The sequence below is a fragment of the Orcinus orca genome, chromosome 6 (genome assembly GCF_937001465.1).
Source record: "Orcinus orca chromosome 6, mOrcOrc1.1, whole genome shotgun sequence".
NCBI lineage: Eukaryota > Metazoa > Chordata > Mammalia > Artiodactyla > Delphinidae > Orcinus > Orcinus orca.
The window spans coordinates 96,630,132-96,647,233 of record NC_064564.1 but is presented as its reverse complement, the minus strand read 5'-3'; the positions used below and the strand labels follow the sequence as shown (position 1 = coordinate 96,647,233).

The following is a 17,102-nucleotide window of genomic DNA, read 5'->3' as shown; positions in this document are numbered from 1 at the left end:
ACTTACTCCAAGGTTTATGTTTGTTAAAAGTCATGAGTAATCTGTGTGCTCTTTATTCCAGAGGTGGCCATCCTTACTTGACAGGCTTGGCAGTGGCTGGTGGAGCGTACTACCTGGGCCTGGAAGGAGCAATCATTGGGCCCATACTTCTCTGCATACTTGTGGTCGCTTCCAATATCTATAGTGCTATGTTAATGAGTCCCACGAATTCAGTACCCACACCAAACCAGACCCCGTGGCCTGTTCAGACTCAGCGGTGAGTTACAGCAGAATGATCATAAACTGTGTATGAAATTGAACTAACCTGTCTCATTATTTTTCACCTGCATACAGTCTGTTAGGATACAGAGTATTTCAGTTCCTCTGCTCTACTAAAGATTGAAGACACTAAGTAAATAGAAATCATTTGTGTGTAGACTTTTGGGTTTCACATATCAGGAACATTTAAAAACCGATTGGGTCAGAATTGTTAATGTCATGAAAAACCAAAAATAAATAAATTTTAAAAGACCCTTTTGAGACAGTGGTATACTAGATTGAAGGAGACTTATGAAATAGGACAACCAAATGCAGTGCATGGGTCCATGACAGGATCCTGGATTGGGGAATGGAGAGAATCTATAAAGAACATTTCTGAAGCAGTTAGAGAAATTGATTATGGACCATATGTGAAATAATATTATATTGATATTAAATTTCTTACGTCTGACAGTGATACTTCGGTTATGTAGCAGAATATCCTTTAGGGATGAGTTGTCAAACTGAGAGGGAGAAAATGACTGTAGCGAAATGTTCACAACTGGTGAATCTAGATGAAGAACAGACATATGGCTGTTAATTGTACTATTTCAATTTTTCTGTAGGTTTATTTATATACTATTTAATTTGTATATATTTATTTATATACTGTAGTATTCCAGTGTGTGGATATACCACAATTTATTTATTCATTGTAGTATTGATGGACATTTGGGTAGTGTCCAGTTTAGGACTGTTATGAATCAGGCTGCTATGAACTTTCTGGTACATGGCTTTTGGTGAACATGAGTACTTACTTCAGGTGCGTATATAGCAGCAGAGGAATGGCTGGGACTACATCTGGTTTAACTTTAGTGGATACTTGCAAAACAGTTTTTCTATGTGGCTGTACCAGAAATTACATTTTAACAACAGAAAAGTAAGAAGGACTTTTAATGAAAAACTAAGTCTCAGAATACAGGATTTTAACTTTCCAGAGACCATACTGCATTGCCCTTGTTATTTTCAGTTGGAAAAGAATTTTTTTGTTGCCTATTCTAGTGTAATTAAGGAGCCATTAACAAGTTGATTCTGAAAATGTATTTAGTGAAACTATATTTTTATTTGAAATTCTTCTAAAATGTTCTGCTTATTTCATTTTAAGTGCTGTATTTTGTGAAGAAAGACATAGTCCTTTAACCCAAAACAAGTAGAATAACATTTCTGAGTTAGAGCTAGTCGGTCAAAGGGCCATCTTAGTTAATTCTAGGCACTTATTTGATGGCAGTGAAATATCAGTTTCCTGAAGAAGAATGAAAAGAAGAGGTACTTAGAGGTTTTAACAAAGACGTCACCAGTTTGGGGGTGGTTACACTATGATATCCTTTCCTGCCTTTGCTCTTAAAGGCAGGTACTGGGTTCCTGAGAAGTCAGTGGACAGTTACTTGAAAGCAGTAGAGAGCATTTGCTGAGTGGATACCGTATTCCTTGGGCTCACGAAACAAGAAATAAAAAGAAAATTGGTTGATCGATATTTTGCTGTTATTTTAGAAAAAGACTTCTGATGATTCCAGGTTGGTAGAGCAAGAGTTAGTTTCTAAGGTGAAACAAAAGAAGCTAATATGAATCCTTCTAGAGGCGAGTAAACCCTTTCCCCTGGTCCCCTTCTGAGGGCAGAATGTTGTTAATTAAGTGGTATGGGGGTTTGAAAAAATAATGTAAGGACCGATATAGCTGTAATCTTTTTCTTTCGAAGTTATGGATGTATATAATTTAAAAGAGTCAAAAATTTCTATAAAGCTTGTGAAAAAGAGCAGTCCTTTGCCTTCTCCCTGCCCCTTCCTTTCCTCTCTAAGAGGAACCACTTTCGACTCTATCTGTTGTTTACCTCCATATCTTGAAATTGTGTTTATTTCTTGATTTTTTTTCTTGTATTGGCACTGTTTACTTCCCATTTGGAAAGTGAGAAATTATCTCTTTTACTAACCATCCGCCCGATATTACTGAACTGTGATATTGGTTAGATCAGTATTCAGTGTTTACATTATTATGGCTCTGTAAATTACATTCATATTTAAGCCTTCTTGTATATTGTCTATAGTTCCTTACCTATACAACATTTTGCTTTCCTTTGTGTTATAAAGATACCGTTTTTTATTTGCTTTGTTTTCTGTGAACTTATAATTAGTCCAATGCCAGGCTTTGCACCAGGTATTTACCTCTCCTCTCACTCAGCATACTGAGTTGCGTCTGGTTTGCTATAAGTGTTATCTTCCTGAAGAACTCGCTCCTGGATTGTTCTGATCTGCTCCAGCAGAGTTGTACAGCTGTCACCCTGGGGATTCCCTCAGCTCTCCCCTCTCTTGGAATCCTTATTTCCCATATGATTTCCCAATATTGTTTTCTTTCTTGATTTATTCCTGCTTTTTGTTGGAGCACATCCTCCTGTAGATTTTTGGGAAAGAATGCATGGGAGGTAAATTTGGGGGACGATACATGTCTGAAAAGGCTTCTAAAGTCATACTTACTCAATAGTTTGCCTGGGTAGAGAATTCTATGTTTAAAATTTTTTCCCTTTAGAACTTTATTTCTTCATTGTTTTCTAGCTTTCACGGTTGTTAAAATTCTGAAGCCTTTCTGGTTCCTGATTCTTTGTAATTTAACTGTTTGAAAACTATAGGATCTTTTTTGTTGTTTTTAATCTACTTTGTTGTTGTTGTTCCAATTGGCACTTGTATCAAGTGCCTTTGTGACCTTTAAAACTGGAAATTTATGTTCTGTGCTTCTGAAATTTTTCTTCGGTTATTTTATTAATGATTTCCTTCTCTCCCTTTTATTTTGGTGCTGACCCGCATACACTGTTCATATCATTTTTTAACCTTTTCTCTGATGTTCTTCTGGTTCTGTCTTTTTGGCTCCCATTTTCTGGGTGATTTCTCCAACTTTATCTTCTAACACCTTCTTAGAGGTCTCCATTTCTGCTATCATATTTTTGGGGTGTCTGGTTTATTGAGGTATTATTTGTATAAATAAAATTTATCTTTTTTGGCATATAGGTCTGTGTTACTTTTCTATGATACATAACAAATTTCCACTAACTTAGTGGCTTAAAACAACATACATTTATATTAAAGTCCATGAGTCAGGAGTACAGGCATAATTCAGCTGGGTCTTCTACTTAGGATCTGCCAAGGCTGTGGTCAAGGTGTAAGCTTGGGCTGGGATTTCATCTGCAGATGGGGGAGCCCTCTTCCAAGCTTGCCTGTTGTTGGCAGAATTCCTTTGCTTGCAGTTGTAGAACTGAGGCTTGTAGCTTCTAGAGGCTGCCCCTTTCCATAGGCATTTCATTAACGTGATGCTTGCTTCTTCAAGGCCAGCAGGAGAGTATTTTTCTGACTTCTGTCTCTGACTGCTAAGACCCTTTTGTAAAGGGCTCACCTGATTAGACCTAGCCCACTGAACATATTGCCATTTTTTTTTTTTAAAAAAATAAATTTATTTATTTATTTATTTTTGGCTGTGTTGGGTCTTCGTTTCTTTGCGAGGGCTTTCTCCAGTTGCGGCGAGCGGGGGCCACTCTTCATCGCGGTGCGCGGGCCTCTCACTGTCGCAGCCTCTCCCGTTGCAGAGCACAGGCTCCAGACGCGCAGGCTCAGTAGTTGTGGCTCACGGGCCCAGTTGCTCCGCGGCATGTGGGATCTTCCCAGACCAGGGCTCGAACCCATGTCCCCTGCATTGGCAGGCAGATTCTTAACCACTGCGCCGCCAGGGAAGCACCCCATATTGCCATTTTGATTAAAGTCAATTGCTTAGGGACCTTGATTACATCTGTAATATCCTTTACCTTCACCATATTAACAACATAATCACAATAGCAGGTATCGGATATTTTTGACTACTGGCTTATGTTAAGAGTGAACTACTCAGGATCTGTGGGTTGGTTGCTATGTGTACATTATGGTATTATTACCTGTGGGTTGGTTATTATATTACCATAATATAATCTGCCAGGACCATTGTCTTGTGCAACCCTTGATGTCAGTGCTTTTTGGTTTCCCTTTGGGGCTGCTAAATTCCTCAGAGAAAGATCTTTTAATCTCCTGCCCAGAGTTTGACAGCTTGGTCTTACTGCTTTTTAAACACTCTTTAAAGCAGCCCTTCTGTGTTTAGTCCCACCTTCAACCCCACTTCCAAAGTTACTTGATATCCCCAATTCCTGAGCCTTATGGGCAATTTTGCTGAATAACTCCTGGCTTAGGATTCAGCTTTTTAGGTTATGCTGGGTCATAGCAGTTGTTCATCTCCTTTCCATCTTCTAAAAATTTGTTGCTCTTAACCTCTTATGTTCTTTTTTTTCTCCTCTTTTTTCAGGTAGGTTTATGCCTTTAAAAAAACACTTTTTACTGGCATTCTAATGGGGTTTTGAGAAGGCCTGAAGGAACTATGTGTTCAACACAGCACTTTCTAGTGGAAAGTCTAAATGACCTCTTAAATAGTAACAAACAACCACCACTGACATTTATTGGGACTCAGCATGCCAAGTTCTGTGATAAAACTTTACCTGCGTTGTCTTATTTTACTTAATCTGTCCAATGTTTTCATGTGAGGTTAGGAAAGATTGTTTTCCATATTCTATAAATGAAGAAATCAGGGCTTAGAGAGGTTAACTTGCCTCTAGTCACATAGTAATAAGCAGGTGAGCTGGTGTGTTACAACTAAAGATCTTTCTTTTCCTTAATCATCTCCCCCCTCCACCCCCCACAAGATAAAACATTCTCCTCTGTTTCCTTCCTCAGTAGATGTTACCCTTTAATTATATGTGCCAGTGTGAGGTCATCCTTATGACTTTCCATCTCCTCAGTAACCATCTATACCAAGTCCTATCAGTTTTATCTCAAATCTTTCCCCTTTTTTGGGTACTGTCCTTTCCCCTTTTTCCCCAGTTCCACCTGCCCTGAGCCCAGCTGTTAGGTTTCTCACCTGGACTGCTGCAGGCATCTCAGTCTCCCAGCCGGTCTCTCAGTGTCCACTCTTACTGTCCTCCAGTCCCTTTTCCATACTGCAGCGGATGTTTTCTTTTCAGAATGGAGGCAGATCTGGTTGTGCTTACCAAAACTGGCCTCCCATTGTTCTTACAAGGAAGATCAAAATCCTTCCAAGGCCCTACATGATCTACCTGTGCCTGCTTCACAAATTCTGAAACACTTTCCCCTGTCTGAGCTGCAGCCACATTGGCTTTGTGTCAGGGCCTCAGTGACACCAGCTCCATTCAAACTCTAGGACTTCAAGCACGCTGCTTTCTCTGTCTGGACACTCTCCCCCTCCCGCATCTTTCCTTGCCTAGTTAACTCCTAATCATTCTTCAGATCGCAACTCAAGTGTCAGTTCATGGGAGCAGCTTTCCCTGCCCCCAAGATTAGGTTACGTCCTTCTGCTAGTTTAATGCTCTTACAGATAGCACCTTGTACCTTTCCTTTCTCCTACGACTTTCACTTATACACTTGATTCTTTGTCTCTTCCCGCTTGACTGTGGTTGCTGTTACTGCGGGGTCATGTCCATGTTAGTTACTGGTGTATCCACCGCACCTGTCAACCTTGGAAAGTGCTCTTCCTAGTTGAAGAAATGAATGGGCTGTGAGGGAATAGTCTCTACAGAGGCATGAGCTGTGGAAGGGTTTGGCTTGTCTTAGGAACTCTCAGTGTGAGAATGGAGGGTGGATTGTTCATTCCATTAGGCAGATATACCTTCTGATTGCAGCTGGAGGCGCTGGTGGCTGAGAAGACCCATTTGCACGGCTATTTCTGTGTACTGCCATGTATCTTCAGATGGATGAATGACTGTCCACCTAAGGAAAGATGAAGGAGGGTGGACCCCTTTTCTCTGCTTCTCACTGTTGATCGTGGTGGTTGCACTATTTCACAAGGGTGAATGTCGCAGACACAGCACAACTTTGGGCTCCCAACTATTTTGGCCTTGATTCAATAATCAGAACCTATTGCTTCCCCTGTTCTCTATTAACACTGGGGCTGTTTGGGAGGTGTGGGGAAGGATCAAAACACCCTGCAGTCACACATTTTCAAGTACTTTCTTGATTTTTGGACAGGATAATCAGACTTGATTTGACATACTTATTTCACTCCTACCAAAAACTGAGCAGCAATCTCTGAATGTTAAAGCTCAGAAAAACCTGTAAGGAGAAAGTAAGGGCATGTCGCAGGAACTCCTGTGGGAACGCTCTTACCTGTATTCAAGTTTTCCTTTGCCCTCTGTCATACCTTGTTATGACCGGAGGTGACAGCTGGAATGTGGCCCTTTAGGAACTCAGCTTTATCTTTTTCCAGGATAGAGTAATTAGTAACTCATTGCTGTTTTTAGAAGCATTATCTTAACCTGACTGTGATTATCTTTCATGATTTAATACCCAAAGTTCAATCAAAGTTCAGTATTTTTTCATAAAAGAAATTACAAATGGTCCCCAACTTAAGAAGGTTTAACTTACGACTTTTTCAACTTTGTGATGGTGTGAAAGTGATACACATTCAGTAGAAACTGTACTTAAACTTTGAATGTTGGTTTTTTCCTGGGCTAGTGATATGCGGTACGATACTCTCTCTCGTGATGCTGGGCAGCGGCAGCGCGCAGCTCCTAATCAGCCACACGATCAGGTAAAGAAACAACTGATAGGCCTACAATCATGCAGTACCCAGACAGCCGTTCTGTTCTTCACTTTCAGTGCAGCATTCAGTAAATTACGTGAGATAGTCAACACTTTATTATAAAACTGGCTTTGTGTTAGATGATTTTGCCCAACTGTAGGCTAATGTAAGTGTTCTGAGCATGTTTAAGGTAGGCTTGGGTAAGCTATGATGTTTCTTAGGTTAAGTGTATTAAATGCTTTTTGACTTAGGATATTTTCAACTTACAGTGGGTTTATTGGGATGTAATATGATGGTCAAGAAAGTCAAGAAAGATCAGTATTTGGCAGTTAAGCTACGGTGTAACACATCCTACTGTTTATAGAGCAAGGAGTTATTTTTGTCTTTGCAAAATAAGATATGAAGATGTTCTCCAGAAAACAGTCACCACTCCTCCAGATCTTTACATTAACCTTAAGGATTTCAGTTGGAGTGTATTCCCCATCATTCCAGTTTAGGAAAATGAGGGAAAAAAGAGAACTGGAGATGGGAAGGGAGCTGTACTCTACTCCCCCTCCGTTGGTGGTTTCTTCTCCTTTGACACTGTCACTTAAAAACTTTCCTGAATCTGTTCGTTCCTCTGTCTTCCCAATGGTGTTGACCCAATGCCAGGATTTCTTCAACATCCTCTTCACCGGTCCCTGCCTCTAGTCTTACTTCCCTCCCATCGTGTTCTCTGGTTTTTCTGGAGCATAACTGTTAAATGCCTCTGCTGCTTAAAATTCCCATGGTGGCTTCCCATGGCCTTCAAGGTGAAGTTGAAACTTTAAATTGGCCCATCAGACCTTTCGTGCCTTCTGTCTACCTCAGCAGACTCATCTCTCTCTGTTGCCTGCCTTACATTTTCTTTTCTAGCCATATTGAGCTTGTTTAGTTTCCTGGAGTCAGTGAGATCTTTGCACATGTTTTCCCCTCTGTAAAGAATACTACCCCCTTTCTAGCCAAGTCCAGTATCATAACCTTTACTTAAAGTACTCTTCTTTGGAGAAGCATTACTAGAACTCTCTAGACTAGATAAGGTGTCCCTGCTATGTGTTCCCATAGCATCTTCCACTTATCCTAACTTAATACCTATTATATAAATGTGTGTTTGTCTTTCTACTAATTGGTAAGCTTTCTGAAGGTAGGAACTATGTCTAACTCGTTTACAGCTGTGTTACCATTCCTGGCACGGTGTTTGGCAAATAGAAAGTGCTCAATGAAAATCTGATGAATTAATAGATTAGTGAAACCAAGAGCAGATCAGATTAAAAGATTTTTGCAGTATAACTGTGAGGCCGATAAAAAGAGGAGGGGCCATGGTAAACCCCAGCCTTAGAACTTTATTCCAAATTTTTGGAAGGGAAGGAATGTACATAATAGTGATGACATGTGCTCTGTCACAAGATGTGCGGGTGAGGGTCTAGGAAATACACACTTGCTATCCTGAGCCAATGAAAGTAAGTTAGACATCCACAATTTACTCTGCTTCTCTGGGACGCTGGGAGTCAACAACTCTTGAGTTGTTAAATCAAAAGATTTAAACATTCACATAAATGGATTTTTTAAAATCTCATTGAAACTTTAGGGGAAGCACATCCCAAAATATTTCCAAGGAGCAGAGATTGTAAATGAGAAATCACACTGCACAATCTCCATTGCTCTTAAAGGAACTATAAAATGTTAACAGCAGTCCTCTGTCCCCCCCAGTCTCATGTGGCCCCATTGTGCATTGCTTGTTCTTGAGAAATTCTACCACTATGGTTCAAAGGGGCGTAATAATCCTTATGGTATGGGAAAGAATACTGTATTTAGATGGTTTAGGTAGAATATGTGCCATTTTTAGAAATACTGTTAAGGAAATTCCCTGGCAGTCCAGTGGTTAGGACTCGACACTTTCACTGCCGAGGGCCTGGGTTCAATCCCTGGTTGGCGAATTAAGATCCCGAAAGTTGCGCGTTGAGGCCAAAAAAAAAAAAAATTAAAGAAAGCAAGAAGGAAATACTGTCAATGCAATATTTATTCCTTTGTTTCTTCCTAATCTAGAGAGTTACAGATTTATGAGCCCTGCAGATTAGTTAGTACTGTGCCTTTTGATGAGGCCAGAAAGAAATTATTTCTCTATCTCTAGCTTATGGAGTTTGTTTTCCAGGAGATAATTGAGGTTCAGTTAAGATCAGTGTTACTTCTATAGGGTTTTACACACACATTACCACCCCCCCACCCCCACCCCCACCCCTACCCCCCCACGCCCCCCCCTCCATTCTATTTCTGTTGAGATAGAAAACACTTAGCAACTGTTTTCTTAGCTTGCTTCACTTTGTTTTCTTTCTTCTGAGTCCTTCTGGAGACTTTCTTGGCCTGGAGGCAGAATTGAATAGCAGGTATGAATTTCAAGGTCACAGCTAAGCTTACTTGTCAACAGAAAGCAGTCGCCAGGCAAACCACAGTGTTAATGTTATTTCATGCATCTTTGCCCTGAGGCAGAAATTTTCATTCATAATTTAGGGAATTAGAGATTCAAATTTGCAGGTATCTTAGAAAGTTGAAAAGATACCAAAGAATGAGTTTACAAACCGTTTTGGGTGTTGGAAAATGCTTTGAAATATTGACAAGTTTTTGGTTATTGGTTTTAAAGGTTTTCCAGGGCTTCCCAGAATTAAGTGCTACTTGAAATTCATATAGTCTGAGGCAACTTGTAGCCAGCTTTGCCTATACACAAATGTAACAACAAAAATTTAGGTGAGACTGTGAAAAATAGATATATAAATAAATGGGTAGATAGCTATCTAGAGCAATGGTTCTGGGAAGAGGGTGTGATTTTGCTCCCCTCAGGGGGCGTTTGGCAATGTCTAGAGACATGTTCATCATCACAGCTGTAGTAGGTGGAGGCAGGGATGCTGCTAAACATCTTACAACGCACAAAATGGTCCACAGTGCTGCTGTTGAGAAACCCTGATTTGATGGATGTAGAGATAGATGGATATTAATATATATATATAAAACATTTGTGTCTGTATAAACCTTAGTTTGGGGGAATTTTTCTCCAGGTATAAATAAAAATATTTAAGGAAAGAAATTCATTCCAATTCTTTGACCTATCAGCATATATTCAACATGGGGTTCAGTCATGTCACATATAAACCCTTTCAGAGCCACAGGAACCATAGCCAGGAAGCTTACCCCTTCCTCAGAGCTGTTCCTTCAGATGTAGGGCCTCATGCAGTGAAGGAGCCTTGAGATAACTGAGCATCCTTGAATGTAATCTTTTTTCTGTAACATTTTACCTGTGCCCCTCTTGACATTAAAGTACTTCCTACATTGTGCTAAAGGGTTAGTCTTTAATTTACCTCTGCCCTACCTGTTGAACCCTCCTAATTGGTGATATTGTTGTAAAACAGCAAGGCACCCTCTATCTAAAAGGATGGTAATAAACTTGTGCTTCATATCTGTATCGGTTAAGATAGATTTGCCTGTATTATAACCAAAAAACAAACTCAAAAAAAATCCACCATCAGTAGAACTTAAAATAACAGTGACTTAAATGAGCCAGAAGTTTATTTCTCTCTTGGGTGTAAGAAGTGCAGAGGCAGGCAGATCAGGACTAGTGTGTCTGTTCCACAAACATCCATGCCAAGCTTTGCCCCACCTTAACGCCAGCCTTGGTGTGAGGTCTTTTCATCTAAGATGGGTGCTTGAGCTCATGTTCATTGATAAACTCTGACCTGGCCATGTGGCTGCCAACACAGATGCAGAGCTGGCTGGGTGATATCATCCTAGCTTGGGCATAAAAATTATGTAGCAAAGGCCACCTAGCTATTATAGTCCTAAGGTAGGCACCACAAAGATGCAGCAGACCACCTCCATCCAACCCAGATATTGCCTGCCAATTAGCTACATTTACTTGGCTTGCTTGATGTAGGTTAGAGACGGTACAAGTACAAGGTCATCTGTTGAAAAGACCTACCCCATTTCTCCTGCCCTGAACCACAATCCTCAGAGCTTGGACATTGCTGGGTCAGTTTTCCTATTTTGCAATAAAAGTTATCCTGCTAACGTTTAATCTTTGGTCTCTTAGTGATTTTCTCTTTAACATCATTGTGTCTACTTTCCAGTCAGCAAGAAGGGGGAAGGATTGAAGATTACCCTTCTCTTTTAAGTACACTGCCCAGAAGTCACTCAACACTTCGAATTGGCCAGATCTTAGTCACATGGTCATTAGTTTCAAGAGAGTCTGGGGAAATAGTCTTTTGGATGGACCCTCCAAAAAACTGGAGTTCTTGTTACTAAAGATTGAGAGACAGCTATCAGACTTTGAAACAATACTCAGTGAAAATATCAGGAAAAAAACAGTGACTACATAACCTCATCAAGGCTCTCAAATTATAAAAATAAGATATTCTGTGGCAGTGAATTACTGGTTAGATGCTATTTTTCTTTCCTCCCTCCCTCCCTCCCTTCCTCCCTTCCTCCCCTCCTTCTCTGTGGTTTTATTATTTCCCTTTTTCCGAAAGCAAAACTAATCATTCTGTGTTTCTTCTTAAAGGACTTTCCGTGACATTTCTGAAGATCTGAAGCCTTCAGTAGACTGACTTGGTTTCTAAACCACAGTGATTTCTCTAGGAAATTCAACCTTGACTGTGAGTTTAGCTCAGCTGTGGCTGCCTATCCTTTCAGCTGTGCCTGGCAAACAGAGCCCAGGAAAAGAAGCAGAAGCCTCCTAGCCTTCCATACAGAACGCCCGGACAAGAGAGGACTTGCTGTGCTTTGCATTTTAAAGCACAGCTTTGGAGCTCAGAAATGTGGTTTACTCACTTAACTGTTGCTAAGATGGCTTGAAAAGTTTCAGTTTATAAACTGGTACCATGGCTTGAAATTTTCCCACTTTGGTTATGTATATTACAATATGTATTTATAAAGTTTTTTAAAGAGTCCTAAACTACCTGCTGTATACAGTGTAGTTTTCTCCTGTTTTAAGAAATCTGTCTTTAAACTTTTCTGTGACAGTCACTTTTCCGTGAAGAGGGCTTTCACTTTTGAGAATGTAGTTGCTTGAGCGGGAAAAATGAGTCTTCTCCCTTCTTCCACAGTGTATGGTCCTCTCTGTAAGGAAGAGCAAATCTTCAGTGTAAGGGCAGGTGGCTTATTTGAAGTTCAGTTAGTTGTATGTTACAACCACAGGAGATCACAGAAAGACCGAAGCTCTTCCTCCCCTTCTCCCTCCATCCGCTACTGCTCTATTGCCAAATTTTTTAAACTTGGCTGACCACATTGAAATTAAATACTTATTAAGCTGCTATTAATGGTAACAGTATGATAGAATTCATGTTGTAATGTTTTTCTTTCCAAATGTTTTAAGAAAAAAATCTCGGGCTGCAGTGCTCCGATCATTAAAAGTATCCCTGTTTCACTATTTGGAATTTGACCAATTAGTTTTATTAGCAGTAAAATTTTATATCTGTGTAGTATTTTCCCATCACTTAGCACAGTGCCTTGCACATAGACTCTTTTTTTTTGTTTTGTTGTTTTGCGGTACGCGGGCCTCTCACTGCTGTGGCCTCTCCCGTTGCGGAGCACAGGCTCCGGACTCGCAGGCCCAGCGGCCATGGCTCACGGGCCCAGCCGCTCCACGGCATGTGGGATCTTCCCGGACCGGGGCACGAACCCATGTCCCCTGCATCAGCAGGCGGACTCTCAACCACTGCGCCACCAGGGAAGCCCGCACATAGACTCTAGATGAATGCTTGTTGAATTAAATTATGACTTTTAAAATATCTCAGATATCACAATAACCAGCATAGTGCTCTACATTTGACAAAGTCTTTTTGCACATATTATTTCACAAGCACTTCACATCAGCTTTCATATAGCTTCACATTATTTTGCAACAGTTTCACACAGATGGGGAAGGTAAGGTTCAGAAGTGACCAACTCAAAAGTCGTGAAGTTTAGTAAAATTTGACCTCAGATCTTTCTGACTCCACACTCTGCCAACTCTGCTATATTGTAGTGTTTCTTTTAATATCTTACACAATTTTTCCAGTGCTATGAGGTAGAATAGGTGTCCTGTTCTATCGCAGACTTGTCCTAGGGTTAATGACAGGGCTGGGACTAGAACCCAGCTCTTAGCTTTGTGCCCTTTCCACTGTGTAAAACAATCTTCAGGCTCTTTCTCTGCCCCCAAAGGAGTATGGAGGAGAAAGAGTTCTTAAGTAACAAAGATTTCATTTTTGGAAAACATTTAAAAGTAGAAATCATATTTTTCTAAAACATCTTCTCATTAAGAAGCATAGTTAATGATAATTACTTTAAATTTATTCTGATATTACTTCAGAAAAACTCCATCTAGGAAAGAGGCTACCTTGAGGTCTCTGTCTGTAGAGTAGACTGTACAGATCTCATATATTTCCTGTGAATCCTTCAACAATTACAATCTGGTATTCCACCAAGTGTTACATTTGGCACTAAGTGGCACTAAGTAACTCATTCTTTTCTTTAATCACTTGTTCATTCATTCATTCAGTAGAACATTGGTTGAGAGTTTGCCAGACTCTGGGTTCTATGCCAGGCACTGTACAGGGTGCTGTAGGGGATAATTCATAAGAAGGCCTTCTCTCACCTTAAATCTTAGCCAGATCATGTGTATTGCTAAAATTAAAAATTTTGCATTAAAAGTATTAAGAAAGAAAGCAGGTTTGTTTTTGTTAATGGTATACTGATAAGTTTACAGCTGTGATTAGCACATATTTATGAGAGGCAAACACTATGCACAGTAAGTTAGTGTGCATATACAAATTATGTTCTTCCAAAGTGCTTTTAGCTCTGTAAAGTGATATTGCAAAAATATAAATTTGAGGTAATATATGGCTCTTGCTGGTAGTGTGAATACCAGGTCCTTAGAGGGGGACTCTGAGCCCTAAGAGAATAGTTTAGAGCTGCCAAAATTAGCAATGATGTAGTATCACCCTGAAGTATCAGGAGCAGAGGTGCCCCAGAGCACTCCCCAGTCCTGTCAGGAAACTTGAACTGCCCCAGTACTCCAGCAACAGCCTAAGGACTTGAAGTCCCTGCAGCTGGGGGAGGTCTTCCTGGAACCCTCAGAAACAGAGAGAACATGCCCCCTCAGATACAGTGAGGAGGTTTTACAGATCTTCATAAGGCATTGAGATCAAATGATATGAAAAAGTAGGAGTTTCAAGCTCGAGTCTCAAAGGTGATTCTCAGGATTTGACCCAGAAAGAAGCTTCCTTAGGAACAGATAATGCATTGATGAAGTAGAAGTAGCTTCAGCAAAAACATAGTACAGAAATCCTGTCACAATGTCCTGCATTTTATAGCTTTATTAAAGATGAGTTTGAAGGTCACATTCACTACTCAATTGTAAACTGAATGGAGGGGATAAGATCTCCCCACACAGTATGTTCCTCTCTTTTCTGAGAACGACGCACTGGATTTTCAGATAAACTCCATGTCATGTAAGTCCAGCTTCAGTTCCAAAATTCCTATCACACTCTCTGTTTCTGGAAGTGATCTCTGCCAGACTGCCTTAGATACCAATTTTATTTATTCTTAAGTTTGCAAGGATTCTTAACACGCATTTCCATTAGAGGTGGTTAGCTGGCAGAGTTTTCCCTTGACTTCTGAGACTGGTGCAAATTGACTCTTGATACCCAAGAAGTGTTATTTAAACAAACTAAGTAGCTTTGGAAATAGCCGTTTATTCCATTAAAGGGCTTGCACATGAGGTCCTCTGGCCAACCTTGGTCTTAACAAGAACCCATTGTGACCCATCAGGACTTGCTGGTACCCCTAGTTCCCACTTTTGTTGTATTTAGAGCTTCAGGATGTGTCACTACTGAGCAAGAAATGCTCAGAAATTCAGGCTGAGGGGTTAGATTAGAGCAAAGTAATTTTAGGTGAGTTATCCAGAGCTTTCAACCTCAAGGTTTATAGGAAAACCCCTACAGTCTCCTCTAAGGGTCTTCCAAGATCCTTACAAAAGTATTAGACTAGGCATTTTGCAGTAGAACTATAGCCTCTGGCAACATACTTCCAAATGCTAGTTCCCGCCAAGAACAAGTATTTCTTTGCTTTTTATGTATTTCTTGTCTTTACCCATTTTGCCATTAAAATATATTCATTTCCTTAACTTATTGAGGATCTGCAAAAAATATGAATACTACGTGAAACCACTGAACAGTTAATTTTTTTGGTAGTTCAAAAATAATCAAGAGAATTACAAATCAAGATGTTCTGCCTGCACCCTGGAGTCATAGGAATTCTATGCCAGATGAGCCTTATCTAATTAGGTGATCCTGTCATTTTCTAGAGAAGGAAACAAATCCACAGGTTAAAGTGTCTTTTCTGACCAGTCAGTAACAATTCAGAGCAGAGTAAGTTTTTTTCTCTCAACCCATTGTTCTACTTCTCTTCCCTTCCTCTTGTAGTTGAGTAGCTTTTGGAAAAATGTGTTCCTTATAGCAGTAGTTGCAAGGGATGTTATTAGATGTTACAAGAGAACAAAAGTGTATGTGGGGTGGGGGGGGGTGGGGACTCCAAGCTCAGTTAAAATTGAGGAATGCTGAGTTTGTTTCCTTTCTTTAGGACTTTGAAGAGTTTTTAATGTGCTCTTATATATTGTGAATTTATAAGGGGACAAAGACTGTGTTTACGAGACTTATTTGACCTTAAACTGCGCCCCATCCTCCTTTTCTCAGAGCAGCTCAAAGGACTCCGTGTCCTTTGGGAAACATGGCTCTCAAAAGTTTACAGGTCTTTTAGAAGACATCCCTAATGGAATTCTGAATGGTACATCCACCAAGTAAACCGTAATATATCTCAAAGTTTAGTGAGATGCCAGAAAGAAAACATATTTGCCATTCAGAGCTATACATCAAGTATAGAGATTCTTTTCTACCTATGGTGTGTAGAATCAGTATTTGTGTTTTGGTTTTGAAAGTTTTTCAAAGATCAATTAGTGTGCAAATACAGTGGTGATATATTGATAATTACATTTTAATAATGCTTTTTTGTGTCGCACTTTATAGTTTTCAGAATGCTTTCATAACAACCCTGTGAGACAGGCAGGTGTAAGTATTATCAGATGAGGCACTGGAGGCTCAGAAAGGTTTTTGTGATTTTCCCCTTAAGTTTATACCACAAAATGATGGAGCCAGAATTCAGTTGCAGAGCTTCTGACTCCAAGTCCAGAATTCTTTACTCCACACCTGGTTTCTTACTTTTTCTTCTAGCTTCATATTTTACTATGAAAGGTATGGAAGCAGATCTTAAACATCATTTTGGCTTCTTATCAAATACTATTTTTTATGGCAGTGACCCAGAAAGTGTAACTCCAATTGTAGTTATCCCAAAGAAAACCCTTCTTTGTGCTTTGCAGTGCCACTTGTCTAGGTGATTGGAGTGTATTTCAAATACCATTTGATTTTGAAACCAAGATTGGATATATAGTTTTAATTGCTTATGTAACTTCTGGAAAATGTATCATCTTTGCATTCTCAGGCAAAGTAGAGATGGTTTGAAGGTAAAAAAAAGATTATTCAAATACAACAATACATCTTTATTCTCACAAACTGTTTCTTAGCTTTAACTTGCGTTGACAACCGACTGATGTAACATCTTTGTAAATGTAAAATATTTATATTTTGAAATAAAATTACTGTGTTGAATGAATCAGGTGGTAAACTTAGTCTCATTTCTGTGGAGAAATTTGGTCTTCAGTGAAGTCAAACTTTCACGAATACATCCATCTCTTAGGCCTTATATCTTGCCTTTTCTTTGACACCAATGCCGACACTGAATTTTTATGAAATATGGGCAACTTACATAAGGGAAGATGTACCTGTGGAGTGGGTGCTGAGCACCTTAAAGAGGTGAAAGGGTCCAAGGCTAAGGCTGGGACCCTCAGAGCCCAGGGGAAGGTGGCTCTGTGGTAGATAAGGAAGTGATGAGGTGGGTGGCTGGGGAGTGAGACTCAAATGAAAAGAAAGTTGAGGGCTTCCCTGGTAGCGCAGTGGTTGAGAGTCCGCCTGCCTATGTAGGGGACACGGGTTCGTGCCCCGGTCCGGGAAGATCCCACATGCCGCGGAGCGGCTGGGCCTGTGAGCCATGGCCGCTGAGCCTGCGCGTCCGGAGCCTGTGCTCTGCAAACGGGGGAGGCCACAACAGTGAGA

At 40.2% G+C, this 17,102-nt stretch overlaps 1 protein-coding gene across 3 annotated transcripts in view; it reads left to right on the top strand.

The window, feature by feature from the left end:
• The window catches only part of TMEM245 (transmembrane protein 245), a 104,039-nt gene extending 87,437 nt beyond the window's left edge, over nucleotides 1–16,602 (top strand). For 2 of the 3 annotated variants that reach the window (XM_033427472.2, XM_033427473.2), the window contains 3 exons: nucleotides 62–256; nucleotides 6,828–6,903; nucleotides 11,459–16,602. In XM_033427472.2, the coding sequence (XP_033283363.1) occupies nucleotides 62–256; nucleotides 6,828–6,903; nucleotides 11,459–11,470 (283 nt within the window). In that variant the 3' untranslated portion in view covers nucleotides 11,471–16,602. The remainder of the gene's footprint in view (nucleotides 1–61; nucleotides 257–6,827; nucleotides 6,904–11,458) is intronic. The other variant, XM_033427474.2, reaches the window with a different exon arrangement.
• Nucleotides 16,603–17,102: the final 500 nt, after the last annotated feature.